Genomic DNA, 27,128 nt, shown 5'->3' with positions numbered 1-27,128 from the left:
TTGTGAGTTAATGCAGATTCATCATAAATATAAACCTCGACTTTAGCACAAATACAATGTTGATATCAAACAGATTTCGCATCAAAATACAAGTATAATCCAAAATAATAATCAAAGCAATTGATCGTAATAGGACAAAGCTTGATGTTATAATTGCACTTGAATCTCATCGACACTTAATCAGCAGCATATAAGGTACTTGATGCCTAATATTATATACGATATTACATAGTATACGTGATATAATATTATATGACAGTGATATGACTTGATACAGTAGAATCTGAGCTACCAATCACAAATGTTGTGCTTTGATGTCCACACAAAGACAGATATATATATTTTTTAATTAAAAAGAAAAAACTGTTTCGATTAAAAACAAAACAAACAAAAAACACACCGACAGGCTGTCAAGTGTGTGCCAAAAGCAACATGCGGTGCTGTAACCCGAGAAAAATAGTAATTTTAAATGAGATGTTCCTTTTTTTATGAGAAAAAAGTTGTAATTCTATGAAGAGAAGTTAACATTTCACAAACACATTTCTGAATATTGAAACAAAAACATTTGTAATTTGCCAGAGAAAAATTTTGCAGCAAGCATGCACTATCTAGAACAAACCCCAAGTCCGACAAAATTGAGACGTATAAAATGTAAATAAAAACAATACGATTTGAAAATCCTTTTCAACCTTCGTATATTCAATTGAATACACTACAAAGACATGATATTTAATGTTCAAACTGATCAACTTTATTTATTTGCAACTATTCACTCATTTAGAATTGGATGCCTGCAACACGTTCCCAAAAAGCTGGAAAACGTTTGGGAACTGAGAGCACTAATTGTTGAAGCTTTGTAGGTGGAACTATTTCCCATTGTTGCAGGATGTACAACTTCGGTTTCTAAAGTCTGGGGTCTCCATTGTCATATTTTACGCTCCATAATGAGCCACATATTTTCAATGGGAGACAGGTCCGGACTTCTGGAAGACCAGTCTAGTACTCGCACTCTTTTCCAACGCAGCCACGCTGGCATTGTCTTGCTGGAATAAGCAAGGGACGTTCCTGAAAAAGACGTTGCTTGGAAGGCAGCATATGTTGCTACAAAACCTCAATGTACCTCTCAGCATTAATGACGCCTTCTCAGATGTGCAAGTTAACCATGCCACTGGCACTAACACACATACCGTCTTCAGATGCTGGCTATTGAACTTTGCGCTGATACAAATCCGGATGGTCCTTTTCCTCTTTGGCCCGGAGGACACGATGTCCATGAGTCCTCAAATTAAAAAACAATATGGACTCATCAGACCACAGCACACTTTTTCATTTTGCGTCAGTCCATCTCAGATGAGTTCAGGTCAAGAGAAGCCCACGGCGTTTCTATGTCCTGTTGATAATGGCTTTTGTGTTGCATTGTAGTTTTAACTTGCATTTGTAGATGTTGATGTCAGTGTTAACTGACAATGGTTTTCTGAAGTGTTCCTGAGCCAACGTGGCAACATCCTTGACACAATGATGCCAGTTTTTAATACAGTGGTGTTGGTTTTCGGCCTTGCCGCCTATCGTGCAGAAGTTTCTCCAGATTCTCTAAATCTTTTGATGCCGTTATGGACTCTAGATGATGAAGTCCCTAAATTCCATGCAATAGTACGTTGAGAAATCCTGTTCTTAAACTGTTGGACTATGTGCTCATGCAGTTGTTCACAAAGTAGTAAACCTTCCCCCATCTTTGCTTGTGAACAAGTGAGCCTTTCAGCGATGCTCCTTTTATACCCAATCAGAACACTCACCTCTTTCCAATGAACCTGTTCACCTGTGGAATGTTCCAGGTGTTTTTTGAGCATTCCTCAACTTTCCCAGTCTTTTTTTTTGGAATGTGCTGCTGACATCAAATTCAAAATGAGAGAATATTGGCAATAAAATGCAACACTCCTCAGATTGAACATTAAATATCTTGCCTTCGTAGTGTGTTCAATTGTAGGTTGAAAAGCATTAGCAAATCATTGTATTCTGTTTTTATTGACGTTTTACAAAATGTCCCAATTTCACTGGAATTGGGATTTGCACGTAAAAGATGAAATTTCACGATTTTTAAAATAGTAAACGGAAATAGTATAAGTTTAAGAAAAAAAATGTACAACTTTACCCGAAAAAAGCTGATATTTTCAGAATTATCCATCCATCCATCCATTTTCCATACCGTTTATCCTTACTAGGGTCGTTGGCGTCTTCGGGGGAGAGGCGGGGTACACCCTGAACTGGTCACCAGCCAATCACAGATTTTCAGAATATTTTCTTGTTTTATGATAATCTTATTTCCATGTGAAAAAAGTTGTAATTTTATGAAAAATTATGTAGCGATTTTGACAATCCCTAAGGCAGCATATGTTGCTACAAAACCTCAATGTACCTTTCAGCATTAATGACGCCTTCACAGATGTGCAAGTTAACCATGCCACTGGCATGAACACACATTTCAGTTTTAAGTTGAAAGACATTGGATGCAATTTTTATGAGAAATAATTTGACATTTTTACTCAAAAATGTTGTAATTTTACATGAAAAAAAATGGTCATTTTAATATCACGATGCAAGCCACCTAGCGTGCTGAAATGTTGTCATGAAATTACCTCTGTCAACATGATTCAAATAAACACAAATTTTGCATTAAGCATCCAACTAGGCTAAGCTACAAAGGACGTTTTAAAAAAAAAAGAAAATAGCCATCTTAGTGTGGACCCAGCCAACAGGTCCATAAATGACGACATCAGCTTTCGAGTGCTTTGTGGATGTGTGAGGTAGCCCAGTTGAATGAGCAAAAAAAAAAAAAAAAAAACAAACAAACATGTCGCACCTTTTCCCTTTTCAAAGTGGTACAAAAATACATTAGCAAATATGTCATTCCCGTAAGAAAATAGCTTTAAAAAAAACACCCAAAAATCTATGTGGTTTCAGACCTCAGTGCCGTCGTTAAGGTTGTTGTGGAGTTTGACTTCCAGGTTGACTTGCTTGACCTTGGCCTTGTTGCCGCCGGGTTCCTGGTTGCGGTTGAACACGTTGACGTTGGTGACGGTGCAGTGCTTGCTGCTAAAGTTCTTCTCCACGCACTTGTCCAGGCAGACCTCCACCTTGGTGTTCAGCGGGTACTCCTCGTATGCCTTCTTGCCCGGCGCCTGAGGTTTTTTTTTTTTTAAACAAACAAAAAAAAAAATAATCATAATTTTACAAGAAAAAAAAAAGTCATTTCTAGAAGAAAAAAGTACATTTTTATCTGCAAATAAATTGTAATTTTATGAGAATCAGATCCTGGAAAATGGATGGATGGAAAAAAATAAATAAATTTAAAAAAATATATATATATATATGTTTTTGTTTTCTGGTATTTTACCCCTTGAGGCCACTTTATACTCCCGCATTGCATCACGTGACCTACGCATGGGGCCTATGCGACACTTGACAAGCACACGGCACAAATTGGCGCCGTGCGCAGAATGCCGCGGAGATCATCTCTCTTGATTGGTCTGCTTTTGTCACATGCTTTGATGACGTACTCAGCTTCCCCCTTGGTTCCTCAATACCGCCATCTTATCTTAATTTTACAAAAAGTTGTAATTTACAAGACAAAAAGTTGAAATTTTATGAGAAAAATGTAACTTTATGAGAAAAAAATGAAAATGAAAAATCTTATAACTAAAAAATAATTTCATGAGAAAATATTTTTTTAACTACAAGATTTCTTTTTAATATTACATGAAAAAGTTGCATTTTCTTTTGAGAACATGATTTATTTAAATTTTACAAAAAACAAGCTGAAGTTTTATGGGGAAGTAATTTTCAGGGATTTTTTTTAATTGCAAGAAAAAAAATTATACTATTAGTATAATATATAATATTATTGCACATTGTTTATTTTCCGCTGCACGGTGCGCGACTGGTTAGCACGTCTGCCTCACAGTTCAATCCCCGGCCCCGCCTGTGTGGAGTTTGCATGTTCTCCCCGTGCCTGCGTGGGTTTTCTCCGGGCACTCCGGTTTCCACTCACATCCCCAAAAACATTCATGGTAGGTTAATTGAAAGACTCTAAATTGCCCGTAGGTGTGAATGTGAGTGTGAATGGTTGTTTGTTTATGTGCCCTGCGATTGGCTGGCGACCAGTTCAGGGTGTACCCCGCCTCTCACCCGAAGATAGCTGGGAAAGGCGCCAGCATGCCCGCGACCCTAGTGAGGAGAAGTGGCTCAGAAAATGGATGGATGGATGCTTGTTTTCTTTCTTGGTCGATTTATAATAGAATTTGTATTTGTATTATTACCATCCATGTATCATGTTGCAATATCGGACGAGCAAAATTCCTAGTTGTGAATGTACCTTTCACTGATAAAATCAATAAAACGTTTCTGATTCTGATATTACAAGTGACGTTTTGCAATTTTGCTCGAAATAAAGTTATTTTCTGATTTTCTCAACTGGTAATCGTGACTCACTTTAGCCTGACGGTGGCATCGTCGGAACAGCAGGCAGGTTGCCAGCCCGACCAGGAGCAGGAGGGCCAGGACGGCCACCCCTCCGCCAACAGAGCGGCCCACCTGGGCGTGGAAAGTTCCGCTGGGCCCGCTCTCCAGGCGCAGGGCCTTGATGTTGGTGCCGTTCTTCACCTGGTCGCCCTCGTTGTCGTAGATGAGCGACTCATCCAAGGTCAGCCGCCCGCTGTGGTCCACCAGGTCCCTCTTGGGGCGGCTCAGCTGGTAAGTTAGCGAGCGCTCAATCCTGAGGCTGGACCGCGACTCCGGACTGATGACGTAGATCACCTGCAGGTACCACTGGTGTCCCGCCTCCACCTGACAACCGACAAGGGCATGAGTTAGTGGTCTCGCGATACCAAAATTCTGACTTCGATACTATACCTGCATACATTTTTGTGCATTATGGGCCGAGGGTAAGAGTACGTCCTGCAACCGGAGGGTCGCTGGTTCGTACCCTGCCCGAGCGCATGTCATCATTGTGTCCCTGGACAAGACACTTAACCCACATTACCAAGGAATAAATGTGGTTGGATGTTTGGTGGTAATCGGAGGGGCCGTAACGCGCAGAATGGCACACACGCTTCCGACAGACTGCCCCAGGGCAGCTGTGGCGACACAGCTTATAGCTTATAGCACCACTGAGGCGTGAAAAAGTAATGTAGCAAATTGTAAAGCAAAAAAAAAGTGCTACACAAGTGTAAAGCATTATTATCATCATCATTAAAATACCTCAACATTGCCATGGCAAAAACATCAGTAAAAGCAGTGGAATGAAAACTGACAAATACTTTTATATTTATTTTTATTAATTCAAAGCCAGGGGTGCGCAAAGTGGAGGGGAGGGGGGCTTGATGCCCAATTTTTTGTTTTTTTTGTTTTAAATATGCGCGAGTGTGTGTAAGCCTGTCTGGGGCCTTTCGTCAATAAAATCTAACGTAACCATGTTATTTACGTTTAACACAATGTCCCAATTTCACTGGAATTGGGATTTGCACGTAAAAGATGAAATTTCACGATTTTTTAAATAGTAAACGGAAATAGTATAAGTTTAAGAAAAACATTTACAACTTTACCCGAAAAAAGCTGATATTTTCAGAATTATCCATCCATCCATTTTCCATACCGCATATCCTCACTCGGGTCGTTGGCGTCTTCGGGGGGGAGGCAGGGTACACCCTGAACCGGTCACCAGCCAATCGCAGATTTTAAGAATATTTTCTTCACACACACCGAAACCTTAGAGAACAGGTGTCAAACTGGTGGCCCAGTTTGGCACATACTTCTTTGGCACCGAATTCCACAAGACAGGGCAAACCACTACTTTTGTACGGGCACTAGTAGACGAGGAATGACCAGCAGCTCTACAGACCTTGTACAGAGCGTCGACCTTCACGGTAAAGCCGTCCACGCCTGGCATGGCGGCCACAGAGTTCAACTCCAGGAGGTCCGAAGCAAAGTTGGCCTCGAAGGGGACGTCGTGAAAGTATTTGTCACACACATCTGGCTGCTTGCGATCCTGTTGTGAGAGAGATCGTAATAAGGAACATAGAACCCAGAGATTTCTAGGAGGTCCAATGCAGGGTGTCAGTACCAGGAGCAGGAAGCGATGTTTGAGGTGCTTGTTGGGCTGGATGCAGCCATACTGCGGACCCTCGTTGTACAGGGTGCCCGTCGGGTCGAAGAAGGGAACGTAGCCGTCCCTGCCGGTGCACAGATATACCTTCTCTAGCTGTAGTTTGTAGGCCGCGTTCAGATTCTGCTCCGGGTTCCAAAGCACACGACCGTACAGAGTCTGACCTGCAGGGACCAGTATGTTTATAACGCCAAATGTATCATATGAACTTGACTTTTTCGTCCACTGCACAGCTCACACATTGAAATATATAGTTCTTTGTTCAATCAATGTATGACTCTTCCGGTTCTTTTCTAGGTGTACTGTACCCATGGAGAAGGCCCCCTTGTAGTCCATCTCGGCCATGGAGACGTCAGTACTGGCCGGGTCCATCATGAAGACCTTCTCGTTGTTACACAGCTGAAACTCTGTGTTCAGCGAGTAGACCACAGGGACTGGACGGTTGGTCTGCTGGAAAGCGATAGGCACCAGAAACCTGATGGAAGCAGGCAAAAATGGAAACCTTTGAGTAAAAACTCCAAGAATCCATGTATGGTTCTCCTTAAACATACTTTTCTGGAGCATGAGCCGTGCAAGACAGGGGTTTGTCCCCAGGATCGATCCATGGTTGAGTGGGCTGGACAGTGCACGGGATCAAGAAGACGGTGTACTCTCCGGAATAATCCTTCCTGTAGGGTACAATGGGTCAGTATAGTTGCAAATAACTATCAAGCAGAGATAAATTTGACTTCTACCCCAATATTTCTTGGGCTAAGTGTTCTGACAGTCTATTTCCAACCTATTTCCTTCTTCGACGTCAGGAACCATCAGGGATGGGATTTCACCGTTTCGGATGTCCACTGATTGTTACGATAGTGAATAACATTTGAACTGGTTGTCCAAAAGGGACCAACTTTACTTTCACGCCTAACATTTATGGGAGTGAGCTTTACGACGGTATAATCCACATCCTTTTACGATGTTGGGAAGTGTCTAAATTTAGTTTTTCAACATTTAGGCAGTCCAGCAGTGCAATACGTGTACTTCTTTGACGTTGGTAAGTATCTGAGATTATTTTTTTTAATTGTTCCATCTGTTCAGGGATTGTTATGGTTAGAAGCGCCTTTGAAGGGATTGTCATAGAAGACCTAAGTTAACTTATTGTATATCCTTACATTTCTAAGGGTGCACTTTCTGAGGGGAGAACCTGTATACATCTATGACGTTGGGAATGGACTGTCATACAGGGGGAAATGTGACCTCTCACCTGATATTTTACCGGTGAGCTTTCCGACGGTACAACCAACATCTTTCTATGATGCGAAGCGTCAAAGATGGGATGCTTACCATTTTGGCAGTCTGCGGATCATTATATTTGGAAACAGAGGTGGAGGAACAGGGACTGCGGGCACATGCCCTCCCACATTTTACCCTATGTGACCCTATGTTTGTGACGTGCCCCTCTTCTCCATGAATCATGTGTTACAGTACCTCCCAAATAATGTCCGGCCACAATACCCCTTTCAGGAATGGGAAATCTTGATCATACAGGGATATATTTAACTTCTAACTTCTTCTATGGGTTGTGTGGGGAGGGGAAACAAAAAAACCTTTGAATCAAATGTCTTATAGGAATTTTTTTTTCTTCTATTTCCAGATTTTTAGGGGTGAGCAGGGTTCATGCTGCCTGTTCGCCGCCTTGCCAATGGCTAATTGAAACTGGATGTGGCAAAGCGAATATTGCCCACGTTTGTCACGCTGGCAAATCAAAATGACCTGTGTCAAAACTCAAAAGTCCTTCCTGAAAAAAGTTAAAGTGAGCGCTCATTCTGATGTGTGTGAACAGTTTTCGAGGTTTAGTTTTTACCCCTGCTTCGTAAAATGCTTCAAGCCACTGTCCAGCTGCTGCAGTCAGGCTCACGGGGAGTCCCAGCTGCGGGGAGTGGCGCATTGGGGAAGACAAGACTCGATGCGCCTGGCGCCAAATTGAAGCATGCATATTTATTACAGCGACTTACGTTTGATGTATTGATGGTCAATGTGTCCTGCAATTCACATTAGTTCTCGCAGCCAGTTAGCTGCCTTCTTCATCAATGAACGAGTCGCTAATCACAGCTTGGTTGTCATGCCGAGCGAGTCAAACCCCCCCCCCCCCCCCACCCCTCTTATGCGATTTTAACCACTTTGTCCTGCTTTTGAAATCTGTTATAATGATCTCACAGCTAAAGTTAGCTGACTAATATTTACCACCAAAAATTTTGAATATTAATGTTTATCTTCAATTCAAAAGTTTGAATTTGAGATAATTCTATATAAAGTCCCTACTATCCTTTTTGAGATTATAAAATAACAAGTGAATCAATATAACACTTTTACTGTCATTGATAAGAACATGAATCAACATTTATTATAGTTTACCATTTCAACCACTTTTATCGTCACATCTTGGTGATGAAAAGAATCACTCGTGTCACTCCACTTTATCTCTATACTCAGCTGACACTGACAGCAGTGCTACTGACAAGAGCAACATTATACAGTATTACATTTTTACATGGCATGAAGTCAATATTCTACTGTGATGGAAGGTTTTTCTTTTTACATGTTTTGTTCTTCATATCAATTCATCGTAATATTTAGGCCTTGCCTACAGGAAAGAGTTGTTTATTTGTTGGCTATATCCAATGTTGTGTTGGTCATACTAAAGAATAATGTATTTCTTGTGTGTAGTGAATAATCTTGAACATAAACTTCCTCCCAAAAAACATCCTTCGATGACGTTGTGAAGTGTCAACGACGGGATTTTTCACCACAAGACCCAGTCAAAAATCTTGTCCAAAGTCTGCTAGTGTTTCGTCTCATGAGTATGTATCTAATCCACCCCTTGTACTACGGGGAACCTTCCTTGACGAGATACTGTATGAACCAGGAGGCTGACCTGCTGTAGGAGCTGGTGGCTCTCCATAGCTGGTAGGGGGAGTCAAAGGTCTGGGCGCTCCACAGCAACTGGATTTCGAACTCGATGCCTCCCAGGTGGTCCGGCGCCAGCAGGTGGGACTTGTGTCCAGGCAGCGTATGGTGTTCTGGGACAAACTGGCCTAGAGAGATGGGGAGGAATAAACTAAGTAGCACATGCAGAACTTACTCAGATAAAGCCAGGACCCTCAAGTTTTATGACTTACCTCTAAATTTAGCATGCGTTTTAAACTCGATGACCAGCCGCCCATCCTCGCGGATGTAGATCCTTATGATCTGCAGTCTGGCGGAGAGAACGCTGTCAGTCTGGATGCCTGCAAAATATTGAAGCTCAAGTCAGTAGAACACAACAACCAATTTTGGACTAAAAACAACTAAAACTATCCAACCTGTCCTCCAAAGCACGGTGTCATAGAAGAAGGAGAACTCCATCTCGGTGTGATGCTCCAGAGAAGCCCAACCTCGTGGAGCCGTCACGTAGATGTAGGACACATAGAGCGGAACCTGAACTGTGAGGAAGGACTGAGCAGAGTCCCGAACCTGGAAGAGCAGCAAGGTTATGGGTCACTGATTCCATGTTGTCGTTTCATTTTAGGCAGCACACAGATTGCTACTATAATTCAGCTTGTGTGGGCGCTGAAGAGCAGACTATGGAGTAGACATACTGTATCTGTCCGAGCGCCACAGAACTTTCTTTTTCAAAACCGAAACCTTGTTGTACTGATAAGATTCCAACCTGACTTTTAACAGTCATATCAAATCAATTACTAAAGCAGCCTTCTACCAGCTAAAGAACATATCCAGAGTGAAGGCCTGCAAGTGCCAAGCAGACCAGGAAAAGCTCATTCCTGCTTTTATCTCAAATAGACTTGACTACTGTAATGGTCTTCTGACTGGACTTCCCCAAAAGAGCATTAAACTGCTGCAGCTCGGGTTCTGACCACAACAAACAGGTCAGAACATATTACTCCAATTCTAAAGTCTCTACACTGGCTCCCAGTCAGGTTGATAATAGATTTTAAAGTTCTGCTACTGATCTATAAATCACTAAATGGTTTAGATCCTGAAATGCAAAGGGAATATAAACCCAGTAGGGCTCTGAGATCGACAGACTCAGGTCAAATAGTGGAGCACAGAGTCCAAAGCAAACATGGTTAAGCAGCATTTAGCAATTATGCTGCACACAAATGGAATGAGTTGCCAACAGAAGCGACGTCAGCCCCAAATGTGAATGCTTTTAAGTCCAGGTTAAAAACTATTTTTTTCTCATGCTTTTAGAGCATTTCCACTGTCAAATGCTCTTTCTTACACTGTACGCTCTTTTAATTGTATTTTATTTTTATTTTTTGTTTTAAATGTTGTTAAGCAGTTTTTTTTCTTTGTTTTGAAAAGCTTTTAATCATGTAAAGCACATTGAGTTACCTTGTGTATGAAATGCACTGTATAAATACATTTCCTTTGGTTTGCCTTCAAGTCTTTAAAAGTGGCACGTTTCGACTTTTTATTTCATATTTCACGTTTCATTTTACTCCTGCATACCAGTTTGCAGAAAAAGAATGGCTGGCAAGCATGGCTTGACATTAATTAACTTTCTTGCTCACCAGCCACCGTAGCTCGTAGTTTTCCAGAGTTGCTAGTCACTCAGTATTTTCACTTGACACAGTATTGTTGTTGGATAATAATTTTTAATATGATTAAAGCTAGATTAAAAAACAACTAGATTTACAACCTTTTTAAATGTTATTGGGGCTAAAAAAACAATAGCCGACATATCGGCAAATATACAAAATAAACATTGATACAAGATATTCAATGTACATCAACACAACTTCTACCCAAAATATGATTCAAAACAAAGAAGCAGAACACTACTAATTCAAAAAAACATCTTTGCAATATCAATTGGTCATATTTACTAGCGATTGAAAAGTTCAGTTTGCAAACAGGTCAAAAGTAAATGCTGAAGCAAACATTAAAAAGTGAAAAAATAAAAAAAAGAGAGTTGACCAAAAGAAAAACATGCCTCAGGGGATTATGGACTATACTAGATTTTAAGGAGCAATGTAGCTACTTTCAAAATGTGCAATAAATCAATTCATTAAAAAAGAAGGCATTACCTTGTGTATTTATGGGCCCGGTTAAATCCTGCATGGCAATAGGAAGTAACGTGAGTAGTAAGTAAGTAGTCTTATATTAACTTAACTTATATTAACTGTGGACGTGGGAGTTATGGGAGAGATATGACTGTTTTTGTGGCATTATTGAAAATATTGTGGTTGTACGGTTTATAAAATTAGTTGTTATAGTATTACTATTTGTCACAGACACCCCACATACTTTATTTTTTACAAGGTTTCATTGTCTAATATTGATGGTTCTTGTAAGAGAAGGCATCATTCATGGACTAATTTTCTTGTGTGTTTCTGAAACGTAACTCAAGCCGAGCCATGGTTTAGTGCCGTTGTAAACCCTATATAGTAAATAAATGTTTTGGCATTTAATATACAGCTGACATCAGTAACTCCTGCCATCATTGTAGCTGCCACGGCATATTCAGTGTCTTTTTTCCACAACGAGGCAACTTACAACTTTAAAACGCTGTACTGAAGTCTTATATTAGATAGCAGACATGGGTGTTAACAGTTGCATAGTGTATACAGTGCCGTGAAAAAGGATTGGGCCTCTTCTCAAATTCTTATATTTCTGCAGAGTTTCCCCACTTTATTGTTTAAGATCATCAAACAAATGTAAATATCAGACAAATATCTGTGAGTGAGGGAGGGGTCATTCTTTGCGTGTGTGCATGAGGACTTAGGAGGGGCGAGGAACACTCAGGTTTGATGAGACAGACAGGGAGCGGCAGAGTCTATGCGCACTGCACGCAGTAAAAAAAAAAAAAAAAAAATCTAAAACCCTGCTGGCAAGTCTTCAAAAACAAGCAATGCAATTTTGCCATCCGCAAGGCCTGCCTTGCTCCCGCCTCATGACCAGGGCAAAAGTGACACTTACCTGAAAGTCGGCGGTGACGGAGCCGCCGCAGACGTCAATGAGCTCCGTCATGTCGTAGTAGGCATCGAATGTCCAGATGCAGCTCTTGAGATTTAGGTGCTTGTACAACTGGATGCTTCTGGCCTCACGCACGTTGGGGTTGAACTGGTACGGCCGGTCGTAGCCCGGACCCAGGGAGATACTGTCGTAGGACACGTCGTCCAGGAAACCCGTCTCTGCAGGGAGAAGTCGGGAATGAACCGTTTAACCGATTTAACCGATTTAAAAATCCAAATTTTAAAGAGGGTGTGCCATTTGTTTTTTGTAAGAAAAGTTATTTTGGGTGTCAGACTCGACTTATGATTTGCTTAACCCAAGTAATGACTCGACTTGCTTGATTTTTGCCACACTAACTCAGGACACGCTTGAAACTTGAAGGTTAAGAAAAAGTGATGAATTGCTCATATGTGACTTACTCTCATAATAAAGCCACTGTGAACTAGAGTGGCTAACTAAATTTTTGGCATATTCAAGTTAAGTGCAGAAATGAAAATAGAAAAGAAATATTTTTCAGTTGAATCCAATGCTCAACACTTTTCCTAATTTATCAGTGCAACACTGGGCCAACATTGCAGAAAGCAATGTTCAGAATTTGATCGAGGACCTGGAAACTAAGTAGTGCTTTTGCTTGGGTGCCAGTACAGCTGCATGTTAGTATGAGTGAAAGTTTTTTTTAATCATCTTTCATGAAATATTGATTAATTTGCCGGATGTTTTGACTAAGACCACCTTTGCACTAAACCTTTTTTTCCCCCTTATCCCCGTTAGATTGTTTTCTTTCAGACAACCTAGATCATACTGACCAGCATCCTACATATGAAACTGAAGATGATGACAGTACCTCAGCTGTGGATCAAAAATGAAAAAAATGAGTTAGCCCACTCTAGTTTTCAATTGCTCAGTTTGACTTATGACTTGTTTAACCCAAGTAATAACTTGCTTGATTTTTGTCACAGTAGCTTAAGACTTGAGACTGACTTGTGACCTGCACCTGCAGTCCAGCCTCTGTTTCAAGGCACGGCAGTTTTGGTTGGTGAAAGGTGGAGGTTTGATTTACCCGAGAGACCCTGCAGGTCTTTGAGAGTGACCAGGTTGGAGCAGACGTGCTGCTGCCGGTAGATGGACTCGGACAGCAGGAAGTGGAGGTTGTGAAGCGGCATGGTGGACACCAGGGGGAGCATGCCGTCCTGGTGGGGGATCTGCACCGAGATGTGGATCCTAAAAGCGAGGGACACATTGTACGCTTGTATGGTTTACAACAGGGGTGGGCAAAGTATGGCCTTGCTAGCACTGACAAGTTGAGTATTTACATTTCGCTATTTTTTATCCTTGAAATTGATGAATTGAAAAGTAATTATTTTTTAAGTTCACTTATTCAATTAAATTATAGACTTTTTAACATTGTAAATACATATATGTATACAAAATGTGTATGCATATTTAACATTTTAATTTTGTTTTACTGAATTGGTGTATTTATGTATTGTATGTACAGCCACTGAGAGGTGTGCGCAGCTCCCAATAGGTCAGTACTATCAATATCTGCAAACAGAAAGCTAGCATAGTAGGAATTAAGAGCATCTGTGCTGGCTTTTCTCTTAACCTTGTAACCATGGGCATACTGCTGTAAATTCTACCTCCAAATATGAGACTATGGTCCTCAGTCGGAAAAGGGTGGCGTTTTATGCTGTTTTTTTAGTTTTCTAAGCTTGTAACTATTCCATCTTTGTGTTTTATTTACATAGGTATATATTTACTTTGCTCTCACTTTGTTCAAAAACTTGACGTGATAGAGAAAAACTGAGATCAGTTTTGGATTCCGCACCCAAACATTTGTTAAAAACACCTGTCAGACTGAACTCAACAAAAAATGTGTTCCCCAGTATTAGTGAATATGTTGGAAATAAAGTAAAATGGAAAATTTTGCATCAACATTATTTTATTAAATTGGTTAATTTGTTTATTGTAAATAAAAAACAAACAATATTGAAAAATAATTCATTATTTATTGTAAATAAAAGAAAAAAATAGTGCAACAAACAATTTACATATATATTTTTAAATTATTTAAAAAATATAGTTTTAAATAATTGGTCAATTTATTTATGGTACTACATAATGAGAAAAAAATGAACTGAACATTTTACATTAACATTAATAAATAATTGGTTAATTTATGGATTAGAAATAATTTTAAAAAAGCTAAAATAAACCATTACGCATATATTTAAGATGTTGATTTCTTTTCTTAAATAATTGGTTAACTTACTGTAAATAATAAAATAAAATATAGTAAAATTAACACTTTTAGTGTTATTTATTTATTTCATTAAATTGGTTGATACATTGTAAATAGAAAAATACATACACTTTACATTTATTATTTTATTTTATTAAATAATTGGCTATTTTAGTTTGAAGAAAATGTACTGTGTAAAGTAAAATACATAATCATCCCAGTCAAAAAGAATCAGATCTAAAACGGAAACTTCACTCTCACCGGTTGGGGTGTTCTTTATGTTTGACGTCCAAGTACTTGAGCGTGGCAATGAAGGACTGCGCCTGGAATCCTCGCGCGGTCCCGGTGGTGACGGGCGTGTGGCAGATGGAGCCCTCGGTTCCCACGGTGGCGATGTTGCTCCGGAGTGGCGTTCCCAGGTGACCTGCCTTGTCACGGGCTTGCGCCACGCAGCGGACATGGAAGCGGCGGCTGAAGTAGATGCTGTCCAGAACCTGAGAACACAAGCATGGTATATTTACTGCACATTAGCAGTACTGTAGCTATATACGGATATAGAAAGTGTACACATTTCTGTTTACTGTAGATGCCAGCTTTTTCTGATGTAAAAAATGTGACGAGATAAATGATTTCATAATGTGACCTATAACCTGTACAATTCAGTTGGGAGAAAATAATTTTAAGAGGGCAAGTAAAAATAACTGAGATAATGTGTTTGTGTGCACACCTGTTTATAACTGGGGATGTGGCTATGTTTAATATTCACGTTCAAACTCATGTTAAATTGGGAGTTAGCACCTGCCACCATTTTAAGTGCCTCTGATTTACCCCAAATAATGTTCAGGTGTCCTAGTAGGGGTGGCACAGTGCACAACTGGTTAGCACATCTGCCTCACAGTTCTGAGGACCGGGGTTCGTATCCCGGCCCCGCCTGTGTGGAGTTTGCATGTTCTCCCCGTGCCTGCGTGGGCTTCCTCCCACATCCCAAAAACATGCATGGTAGGTTAATTGAAGACTCTAAATTGCCCGTAGGTGTGAATGTGTGCGCGAGTGATTGTTTGTTTCTATGTGCCCTGCGATAGGCTGGCGACCAGTTCGCCGCCTCTTTCCCAAAGATTGCTGGGATAGGCTCAAGCTGTCATGTACGTGGTTAGGGCGAAGGCGAGTAATGCAAGGCAAGAACATGGTGGACCCAATTGCAGGGAAGCAAGGAGGCAAGGCAGGAGTGCGGGAGTCTCAAAATAATAATATTTAATCTTCAAAAAGGGAAAACTGAACGAAGTCCCACAACAGATAACATCCATCCATCCATCCATTTTCTGAGCCGCTTCTCCTCACTAGGGTCGCGGGCGTGCTGGAGCCTATCCCAGCTGTCATAGGGCAGGAGGCGGGGTACACCCTGAACTGGTTGCCAGCCAATCGCAGGGCACATACGAACAAACAACCATTCGCACTCACAGTCATGCCTACGGGCAATTTAGAGTCTCCAATTAATGCATGTTTTTGGGATGTGGGAGGAAACCGGAGTACCCGGAGAAAACCCACGCAGGCACGGGGAGAACATGCAAACTCCACACAGGCGGGGCCAGGGATTGAACCCGGGTCCTCAGAACTGTGAGGCTGACGCTCTAACCAGTCGGCCACCGTGCCGCCCAACAGATAACAATCAAATCAAAGTAACAAAGAAACACTCGAATATCTAAAACTGGAAACAAACTATGACCTGTGAGTAAGACGTGGAATAGAAAGGGAAAATGACACCTGACAATGACATACCACAATGATAAAGACAACTGGCGACTATGACATGGTAAAGACATGTGACAACGACAATGAACCGACAAGAACTGAAAGAAACCAGGGAACTAAATACAAACATTGACGAGACAACGAGGAACACCTGGACAAGACACGAGTGGCTGGAGAGAGCTGATTGGTCGACACAAAGTAGACGAAACAACCTAATGAGCACACGACAAACATGGAACACAGGAAAACATGGAACAAAACTAAACACAACCCAAACCAAAACACAGACCATGACACAAGCACGCCCGTGACCCTAGTGAGGGTAAGTGAAACGGAAGATGAATGACTGAATGAATGTTCTAGAAGGCATTTTCTGACTTTTATGTACTTAATTTACTTTAGTTTCTTAGTTACATCCATCCATCCATCCATTTTCTGTACCGCTCATCCTCACTAGGGTCGCGGGCGTGCTGGAGCCTATCCTAGCTAACTTCGGGCGAGAGGCGGGATATACCCTGAACTGGACGTAAGCCAATCACAGTCTTAGTTACAGTTACAATCAATTAGTTACTTTTACATTGTTACTTATTTACAGTTACTTAGTTACAAATTGGGTATGTGGCTTCGCGCAATATTAACCAATCACATTTAAACTAATGTTAAAGTGGAATCACCACAGACCTGCCATCATTTTAAAGTGCCCCTGATTAACACTACATAAAATTCAGATGTTCTCGTGGGATTTTCCTAATATTTATGAACTTAATTTACTTTATTTATTTCCAGTTACAATCAGGCCTTTTTTTCATAGTTGGTTAGTTATAGTTACTTTGTTACAGTTAGTTACTTAGTAACACTTGCGTAAGTAGTTACAAACAGTGTCTCGGATTAACCCCAAATAATTTTCAGATGTTCTAATAGACTTTTCCTTTTTTTGTGTGTGTTCCATTGCTTTCCTTTGCTTTTTATGTTTTATTCAGCAGTCTGCAGCCAGCTCAGCACTGCAATTGATAATCTGTTCTCAATTCACTTAACTGGATAAATAAAAGTTCAATGAAATAAAATTATAGCAGGAGCCTGAAGGTTTTGCGTTACGTTTAAGTGTGGACTAGTGTGATTTGAGTTGGTGGCCAACTGCATGTTTGAGTATTTTAGACAAGAAGGAGAGATTGGAAATGGGCTGGAAGTTGCTCAAGGTGTTGGGGTTGAGTCCACGATTTTTGGACGGGTCACACAACGTTGAGACAAAGCACAACATAGATCTTTCCATTTACCTTTGACACACGCTTCCTAACTACACTATCTTTAGCAGTTTTCCTTTTCTTCTGTACCATTCTTGACTGGCCCTCGTTTGGCAAAAATCTAGCGTGACAACGTCGCAACTCACTGAAACAAATTGAGTTGGCACGGCGGATGACTGGTTAGCACGTCCACCTCACAGTTCTGAGGACCCGAGTTCAAATCCGGCCTCGCCTGTGCGCAGTTTGCATGTTCGCCCCGTCCCTGCGTTGTCTCCGGGTACTCTGGTTTCCTCCCACTTAGCAAAAACATGCATGGTAGGTTAATTGAAGATTCTAAATTGCCTGAAGGTGTGAATGTGAGTGCGACTGGTTGTTTTTTTTATACAGTATGTGCCCTGTGATTGGCTGGGGACCAGTTCAGGGTGTACACCGCCTCTCGCCCGGAGTCAGCTGGGATAGGCTCCAGCAACCCCACGACCCCAGTGAGGATAAGTGGTATGGAAACAAACTGAAAATTCCATGAATCAATTATATTACTCTGTTCAATCCCCACATACTATAAAAGAGAATGTAAAGAAATAAACTGGTTTTATAAATATGTCTCACCATGTGGTTGACGCTTGTGAACGGGGTGGTGTCGGTCACCGTCTCGAAGGGTGAGCGTGCCCCATTGGTGTCGGTGGGCGAGGCCACCTCCCAGGAAAAGTGCACCTGTGTTTGATTGATTCCTGCCTCCTCGCAGCGCTCCTTCATCAGTGGGTACTTGGGGTAGTGTGGATCGCAGGGCGTGACGCACACCAGCGGGTAACCTGGCGAGGGCGTCTTCTTGCTTCCCTCCTTGGTCACTTCATGGACTTGGTCATAGTCGGCGAGGGAGACTACCTGAGGACCATGGAGGGCATCAGCAGAGTAAAATGTGTTTAATGGGTTTTTACAGTGTACAGGGAAGTCCAAATTTAGAGCATCCATCTTCAGTGTAGTACCACATTGTGCCACAACATGCCGGGCACCACTAAACTCTACTGGAAGAGATGCACCATAATTAAGAGCAAGAAGTTGATGTTCCCACAGAACAGAAAGAATATATACCTCTGAATATTGTTGTGTGCTCTACTTGTATGTGTTGCTGCTCCATGTGTGTTAAGGTAGCAGTTGTTTAAAGAGTTATAATTATGGTAACATAAATGCTTATTTCTGTTAGCTCATCTATGGAATTTCATATTATAGGTTAGCATTACGGTGGCCGAAATTTGTCAGACGAAATGACATGGTTTGGTTGAAAATTTTGGTAGTATGTTTTGCTGCTCGACGTGTGTTAAAGTAGCAGTTGTTTGAAGGTTTATAACTACCCTAACTTCTATGGCATTTTACATTATTGGTTTACATTAAGCTATCTGATTTTCATTAGACGAAATCAATGATTCTCAAAGTGTGGTCCAAGTACCATGAGAGCAGTGATTCCCAACCAGTGTGCCAGGGCACATTCGTGTCCCGTGAGCGCTCTTCAGGTGTGCGGTGGGAAACTATAAGTTTACACGTAATTGGTCAAAAACATTTAAAATAAATAATGTATCTTTGTTCATCTATTTATGCCAGTAAGGCATAGTGACAGACAGAACAAATAAATGCTTTCCATTAGATGGCAGGAAGTCCTTAATACAGTCATTAATGTATCCACTTTTTGTGACATTATTGTTTGTTTATGTGCCGTGAGATTTCAGTTGTAAAATATGTGCCTTGGCTCCATAAAGGTTGGAAATCACTGCATGAGAGGTACGCAGTCTTTCTTTAGTGGTACAGGAAACAATCATTGAATTAAATACAATTAAAATTTACATTTTAGACATGAAATACAGTCAAACATAGTAGAATGAAGCTTGTAGTGATGCAGCTATGCAACAGTGTATTTAAACTGTCATGATCCGCACTGCAGTACTATTGTTGGAGCCTGGGCGGCGCTTTGCACCCTCTCGCCCTCTCTCTCTCTCCTCCCCTCTCTCTTTCCAGCACCTATCCTCCCCAATCAGCCCTCGTTACCACCTGCATTGAAGCCTGCCTCCTTGTCCTCAGTGTTTCCTCCGTGTCCCTCGCCAAGTGGATTTCTCCCACCTCGCCGCCAAGCCAGCCGCCAACCCTCGTCACTACCTGCTGCGCATTCTCTGCCTCAACAACCCGCCAGCACACCTCAAGGACCATCTACAATTCCCTTTGTTTCAATAAACTGTTTATCACAACCTCGCAGCCTCCACCTGCTCGTGGGTCCAGTCTCCATACGTTCGTGACAAACTTCTTTCAAAATCCATTACAGTACTTTTTTAAAAAACTTTTCCATGTACAGTATATTTTTAACTTCTCAAGCACAGTACATTTTTTTCTGCAGTTCAGTTGTATTTCACTAAAGTACAGTAAATGTTTTGTTAAGGACTAAAAGCTCTGCCTTTGTATTTTTTCACTGTATTTGAATGTTGGCCATTAGTGTTGGACTAAATGATATAGTTTGGTTGAACGTTCGCTTGATTAAATATACAAAGTTGAATTCTTTTTTGTTTTATGTGTCGGATTTACAGTAAACTTCAACTGGCAGTGACAAACAGCTTGAAGCAACACGCTTTGCCTCTTATTTGGAGAACTTGTCTTCTTCTCATTAAGTGATGTTATATGCTAGTCCACCATCTCTTGAGAGCAAGAGTGAGAAGAGACGCTATGGAATACTTAAAAAAAAATGCCTTTTAGTAAGTTTCAAAGTGCTTTAAAGTGTGTGGGAGGTTTGAAACTATATTTAAAAATTATATTTTCTTTATACAATATATCGCAGATTTATTGTGTTCCCCTAGCGAAAATATGACACCACACTTATGACATGAAACAAGTTTCCTTACGATGGGCGGGGCCGGAAGGATGAGACTCCCGGCAGCTTCCTGGTCCAAAATGGTGACGGTTGCCGTGGTGATCTCGCCCAGCACCGCCTCCACCGGGTCGTCGGGGCCGAGGACCAACGAGAAGGACTCGTGCCACTCCCTGTCCTCATTGGACACGATCTCCACCTTGAAAAGGATGTGGTCCATGCCTGAAGGGATCCGACATATTAAGAAGGCGTTTAGAACATTCGAGCATTACTGATGTCTTCATTCTTTGTTTTAAAGACAACCTACCAGGGGTGAATTTGAGGACCCGACTCTTGGGGTTGTAGTCTACACCGGACTGGGCCGAGCCATCTCGCGTGCTGCAGCGGATCTTGGAGGTTCGGTCCAGATCCCCGCGCCGGATCACTTTGACATTAAGGACTTCCACGCCGTCCGGACCGGGAGGCTCTCGGACCTGATAGGACGCCTGCTCCAGCTCGATGGTGGGAGCTTAAAAAGATGGAAAAAAAAGAAACATGCATGTTCATTGTTCATATAGTCCCAAACGCCGTGGCGCACAGTACATTTGTTTACATTTTTAATGATTTCAATTTAACATTTTAACAATGAACATTAGTTTTTTTTAAATAAAATGTATTACAAAAATAAAAATAAAGAAACTTTGATGATGATGATAATAATAATAATTATTATTATCATATTTTATAATATATAATTATATATAATAATACTACTACTAATAATCCATGCATCCATCCATCCATTTTCTGTACCGCTTTATCCTCACAAGGGTCGCGGGCATGCTGGAGCCTATCCCAGCTATCTTCGGACGAGAGGCGGGGTACACCCTCAACTGGTCGCCAGCCAATCGCAGGGCACATATAAACAAACAACCATTTGAGCACACATACACACCTAAGGGGAATTTAGAGTCCTCAATCAAGCTACCATGCATGTTTTTGGGATGTGGGAGAAAACCCACGCAGGCATGGGGAGAACATGCAAACTCCACGCAGGCGGGGCTGGGATTTGAACCTCAGGACTGTGAGGCAGATGTGCTAACCAGTCATCCACCATGCCGCCCACTACTACTACTACTACTACTAATTATTATTATTATAGCATTATTACACAAATGTTTTAAAAACTATGTTTAAAAATAAAAACAGCATTAGTGATGTGAATATATATATATATATATATATATATATATATATATACACACACACACACACAACTGTAACAGTACAATTACAGCGGCTGAAATAAGTTTTTAACACATTTTCTCACGAAATGTACTTCGAAAGATGGGATTGACCTGAACATTTCACAAGATGTTGGGAACAACGCAAGTCATCTATATGTACAAAGAAAGCAGAACAAATAAGGTAAGAAATTAAGCTAAAAATGTGAAATGACACAGGGAAAAAGTATTGAACACATGAAGAAAAGGAAGGGTGTAAAAGGCATGGAAAGCCAAGACAACACCTAAAATCTGTCAATAATCAAACAAGAATCCAGCCCTTTGTCAGTGCAAATGAATATCAGCTGGTTCAGTCCTAATTGATGGCCTACGAAAAGGTCTCATTGCCAAGATGTGAACCAAGACACATCTCATGATGGATAAGAGCAAAGACCTTTCTGCAAAGATTGTTGGAAAACATAACGATGGCATTGTTTCAGTAAGTGGAAAGTCAATCATACCACCATAAATTTGCCTTGATCAGGTGCTCCTTGCAAGATTTCTAACAGAGGAATGCAAAGAATAATCAAAAGAGTTGTCCAAGAGCCAAGCACCACCAGTGGAGAGCTTCAAAAAGACCTGGAATTAGCAGGTACTGTTGTCACAAGGAAAACAGTGAGTAATGTACTCCGCCGCCATGGCCTATATGCACGCTCACCACGCAAGACCCCATCGCTGAAAAAAAAAGCTTGTCAAAGCTCGTTTAAAGTTTGCTGAACAACATTTGGACAAGCAAGTTAAACATTGGGAGAATATAGTCCGGTCGGATGAGAGCAAAATTGAACTGTTTGGATGCCAGAATGCACACCACGTTTGGAGGAGAAATGGCACTGCACTTCACCCTAAAAACACCATACCAACAGTGAAATTCGGAGGTGGGAACATGATGGTGTGGCGCTGCTTTTCGGCAAATAGTACTGGTAAACTTCACATTATTGAAGGAAGTATGAATGGGCAAATGTACCGAGACATTCTTAACAAAAATCTGCTGCCATTTACGAGGATGATGAACATGAAACGAGGGTGGACATTTCAGCAGGATAAAGATCCAAAACATAGTGCCAAGGAAATTCTCAATTGGTTTCAAAGATAAAAATTAGGAAGCTGGAATGGCCCAGCCAATCACCTGACTTGAATCCAATCGAAAATCTATGGAAAGAACTGAAACTCAAGGTCCATAAAAGAAGCCCAAGGAACCTTCAAGATTTGAAGAATGCTTGTGTGGAGGAATGGGCCAAAATCACAAAAGAGCAATGCACGCGACGAGTTTCTTCATACAGGAGGCGTCTTCAAGCTGTCATTACAAACAAAGGCTTTTGTACAACATATTAAATAAATACCAGTTGGCGTGTTTAATACTTTTTCCCTGTGTCATTTCACATTATTATACTCAACTTAATTTCTGAGCTTATTTGTTGTACTTTCTTTGTATGTATGAATTAGTTGGGTTGTTCCCAACGTTTTGAAATTTTTATGTCAATAGCACCTGTGGAAATATATTTAATGAGGAAAAATGGTGACGTGTTAAATACTTATTTCAGCCGCTGTAAGTAGTATTTAAGTTTAATTATTTAAATTAAACTATTAAAAAAAAGTCAAATATTTTTAAAGTTAGTTATATTTAAGAGGAAATTTGAATGAAAGAATATTTCATAGAATAGAATATTTTTATTTTAAAAACTTTTGAGTATTTCACCAGTTTTAACAATACACCATTAAATATTTAGGATTTACTAAAACAAACAATTAAGTACTTTTTAATGTATTATTACAATGAAATGTTTTTACTTTTTAAAATTGTTAAAAAAAAACTGTATTTAAAATAAATTATAAAACAAAAAGAGAATAAAATGATGGAAATGTAAATATGAGAATAAAACTAAAATAAAGTCCAAAAAAGCTAACAAAAATACATCAGTTGTCTAATCCTTGGAAGCTCGCTGATTTGCGCTTTTGCGTGACAAAATGGAGTTGTTACTTTGAAGTTTTGTGTTACTTTCGATACCTATTTTCTGGAAAAAGTTGACCTTGGAGGTTCTTCCGCTTACCGTCTTCGTCATTGGTGATGGTGACGGTGACGGTGTCCCTCTCTCCGATCATGGCGCCGCTCCAGTGGTCTCCTGTCGGCGTCCCTAGGTGAACCTGGAACTCTTCTTCGGGCTCGAACACCGAGTCGTCATTCACGTGAACAGTGCAGTTCTTCACCTAGACCGCACACATACACGCACATAAACACACACACATGCAGTGGATATAAAAAGTTTACACACCCCAGTTCAATTATCAGGTTTTAGTGATATAAAATAAGAGACCAAGATATTCTATATCCATCCATCCATTATCCAAGCCGCTTATCCTCACAAGGGTCACAGGGGTGCTGGAGCCTATCCCAGCTATCTTTGGGCGAGATGCGGGATACATATTTACAGTACTACGTCAAAAGACACAAGGGAAGGCTAAAAATAAACTAGCTTTTGGATTCAAATATATTGTACACGATGGAAATGCGGAGTAAATGTCTTTTGCGGCGGATCGGCGAATTATGACATTAAAGCCAATCAACCGATCAGCATAAAATGCTAATTATCGGCCGATTATCTATTTTCTTTGTCATCCTTATGTTTGTCCAAATAAATATACCAGACATTAAAAATGAACAAGAAACAAACAATGGGTCTAATATTTTTTTCCATGACTATATTAATTATTTTAATTATACGTAATTTACTTTACTTATATGTAATACAACCCCAATTCCAATGAAGTTGGGACGTTTTGTTAAACCTAAATAAAAACAGAATACAATGATTTGCAAATCATGTTCAACCTATATTTAATTGAATACACTACAAAGACAAGATATTTAATGTTCAAACTGAAAACTTTATTGTTTTTAGCACATAATCATTAACTTCAAATTTTATGGCTGCAACATGTTCCAAAAAAGCTGGGACAGGGTCATGTTTACCACTGTGGTACATTTCCTTTTCTTTTAACAACATTCAATAAACGTTTGGGAACTGAGGACACTAATTGTGGAAAAGTAGACCTTTTTGTTCTACTTGGCTAGTAAGTGGTTTTGCTTTTGCATTTGGTGGATTTTTATTCTACTCAAAACTCTCCAATTTCCAGAGTGGTCTCTGACGAGTGTAACCTGTATGCGGGTTGGAGCGCTCCAAGCCGGGCTTCCGTGCGGCACGCACACGCGCGTGCTAAGTCGTCTCATGCTATCAATGCAATCGATCTCCTGGTGGTTACACTGACTCTCGTGTGCATCAAATGCAGAGTTTGCATAACAGCAAAGGAAAATCCACTCCATATAGCGCTGACTTTGCTCACAGAGCCTTGTGAGCTGCGGACTCTGAGGTTCCGTCCCGGTGTTAACGCGTGCTAACTTGTCCGCAGGAGCTAGTCGGCAGTTTGAAGACATTTCATTGTCCCGGCTCCCGCGCAGTCATGCATACACACAGAACTCTCTCGGCCCTCACGCCACACTTACAGGCATTTTCTAACTTGTTGGGAGACAGTAAGTCATTTATTTTGGCCGGGATCGTACCTTCTCCCCTCGCAGGAAGGTGACGCGCGATTCGTCCACGTTGGGGCGCTCCCGGAAGTCGTCCATGACGGCGGCCGACATGGTGCGCGTGAAGCAGTGTGCCGACGACGTGAAGGACAGGTCACCCGTGCGCACCACGGGCAGGTGCAGGGTGCCGTCGCTCTCCTTCACCGTGTAGGCACTCTTCTCAAACTGCATGCTGGGAACTGACAGATTCACAAAAGATTATTTCTGCAACGGTGGTTTTCATCACAGCTGGTCATAGCAATCCCCGAATGGAAAAATTTGCTTTTTTGAACCCACAATAGCGGCACGGTGGCCGACTGGTTAGAGCGTCAGCCTCACAGTTCTGAGGAGCGGGGTTCAATCCCCGGTCCCGCCTGTGTGGAGTTTGCATGTTCTCCCCGTGCCTGGGTGGGTTTTCTCCGGGCACTCCGGTTTCCTCCCACATCCCAAAAACATGCATTAATTGGGGACTCTAAATTGCCCGTAGGTGTGAATGTGAGTGTGAATGTTGTTTGTTTGTATGTGCCCTGCGATTGGCTGGCAACCAGTTCAGGGTGTACCCCGCCTCCTGCCCGATGATAGCTGGGATAGGCTCCAGCACGACCGCGACCCTAGTGAGGAGAAGCGCCTCAGAAAATGGATGGATGGATGGAACCCACAATATTATTTAAAAATATGATTAAAATAAACATTTTATTATAAAAATACATGTATTATTTCAATTAAATAGTTATTATTAGTTATTATTACTAAACACATTTTAAATAATACAACTATAAAATGATCATATCCATTTGTTTTTTTTACATTTTAATTATTTAAATAAGAAATACAATGTATTAAATTCAATATTCTAAAAATTCAAGGAAAGTGAAAAATAAAAGCTATAGAAAATAAAAAATAAAACATTTTAAGCATCCACCCATCCATTTTGTGTACCGCTTATCCTCACTAGGGTCGCGGGCTGCTGGAGCCTATCCGAGCTATCTTCGGGCGAGAGGCGGGGTACACCCTCAACTGGTCGCCAGCCAATCGCAGTTATTAATTCCTTATCAACCTTGTTTTTAATTATTATTACTGAAGAGCCATTTTAATGAAATAATGAAACACAAAACAATAACTAGCAACAATTAAATAAATACATTGTTCATATTTTATTGAAAACATAAATATAACCAGATTTGAACATCAAATACAATCTAAATCTTCCCTGTTATATGTCAATTAACAATGTCAATTTGCTGAATGACAGAATAATGAGATAAGGATATTTTGTTGGCAATTTTTCATTACTTTCTTCATAGTACATTGCATTAGCGTTTGATACCGTAGCCTATAAACTATATGACTTGGGTCAAATGTTTTGAATGTCCTTCCACAAGCTTCTCACAAACTGAAGGAACTCGTGTAACGGAGCCTAGTTTGTAGGCCATCTTGCTCGCACATGCCTTTTTAGGTTTAGGCCCAGAAATGGTGTTGAGGAGTAACTAATTACATGTAACATGTACATTCTGCAGTTTAATTACAAAATTTATGGAATTGTAATCTTTTAAATTACAGGGAGAAAATGTGTAATTAAATTACAGCTGCTTTTGGGAATTTACATGATTACAATTTTAGTAACATTTGAAAAAGCAAAAGCTCCGATTTTTTTTTCCATATCACTTTTCTCCTTCCAAAGCTGAAGCTTGTGATTGACTCTCTCTGGTCATGTGCCAGTCTGCCAACATGACATTATCGCAAATGCAACCTTTAACCGCCACCTTGTGGTGCAATTTACTAATTTGTGATTTAAAAATGAGAAATTAAATATTAAAATTCAAGTATAAAATCAAAAGTTTGATCCAAAATATTAAAATTAAGCAAAAATAAATTAAACATAATGATTAATTTTAAAAATTATTCAAATTGAATTTAAGTGACAACAGATAAAAATATTCTTAATTTTTAAAATAAAAGATCTTGGAAATAAAACAAATCACTTTAGAATACCAAAACAGATCATTAAAATTAAATTAAACTAGAACAAAGACAAAACTTATTTAAAAAATATTAATATTTAGAAGAAAA

General features: G+C 40.4%; 1 protein-coding gene across 4 annotated transcripts in view; it reads right to left on the bottom strand.

The window, feature by feature from the left end:
- Positions 1-331: 331 nt before the first annotated feature.
- fras1 (Fraser extracellular matrix complex subunit 1) overlaps positions 332-27,128 on the bottom strand; it is a 242,070-nt gene continuing 215,273 nt past the window's right edge. For 3 of the 4 annotated variants that reach the window (XM_061766873.1, XM_061766872.1, XM_061766874.1), the window contains 17 exons: positions 25,053-25,258; positions 23,545-23,701; positions 20,542-20,742; positions 20,269-20,456; positions 17,996-18,271; positions 14,661-14,893; positions 13,218-13,378; positions 12,122-12,336; positions 9,502-9,652; positions 9,319-9,426; positions 9,075-9,234; positions 6,709-6,825; positions 6,466-6,632; positions 6,116-6,321; positions 5,894-6,040; positions 4,486-4,839; positions 332-3,176 (listed from right to left, as the gene is read on the bottom strand). In XM_061766873.1, the coding sequence (XP_061622857.1) occupies positions 2,955-3,176; positions 4,486-4,839; positions 5,894-6,040; positions 6,116-6,321; positions 6,466-6,632; positions 6,709-6,825; positions 9,075-9,234; positions 9,319-9,426; positions 9,502-9,652; positions 12,122-12,336; positions 13,218-13,378; positions 14,661-14,893; positions 17,996-18,271; positions 20,269-20,456; positions 20,542-20,742; positions 23,545-23,701; positions 25,053-25,258 (3,269 nt within the window). In that variant the 3' untranslated portion in view covers positions 332-2,954. Of the gene's footprint in view, positions 3,177-4,485; positions 4,840-4,859; positions 5,781-5,893; positions 6,041-6,115; positions 6,322-6,465; positions 6,633-6,708; positions 6,826-9,074; positions 9,235-9,318; positions 9,427-9,501; positions 9,653-12,121; positions 12,337-13,217; positions 13,379-14,660; positions 14,894-17,995; positions 18,272-20,268; positions 20,457-20,541; positions 20,743-23,544; positions 23,702-25,052; positions 25,259-27,128 lie in introns of those variants that run through there. The other variant, XM_061766875.1, reaches the window with a different exon arrangement.

This window comes from Phyllopteryx taeniolatus, chromosome 3, assembly GCF_024500385.1.
Source record: "Phyllopteryx taeniolatus isolate TA_2022b chromosome 3, UOR_Ptae_1.2, whole genome shotgun sequence".
In the NCBI taxonomy this organism is placed as follows: domain Eukaryota; kingdom Metazoa; phylum Chordata; class Actinopteri; order Syngnathiformes; family Syngnathidae; genus Phyllopteryx; species Phyllopteryx taeniolatus.
The sequence above is the reverse complement of the archived record's forward strand: the minus strand, read 5'-3'. Positions and strand labels throughout refer to the sequence as shown.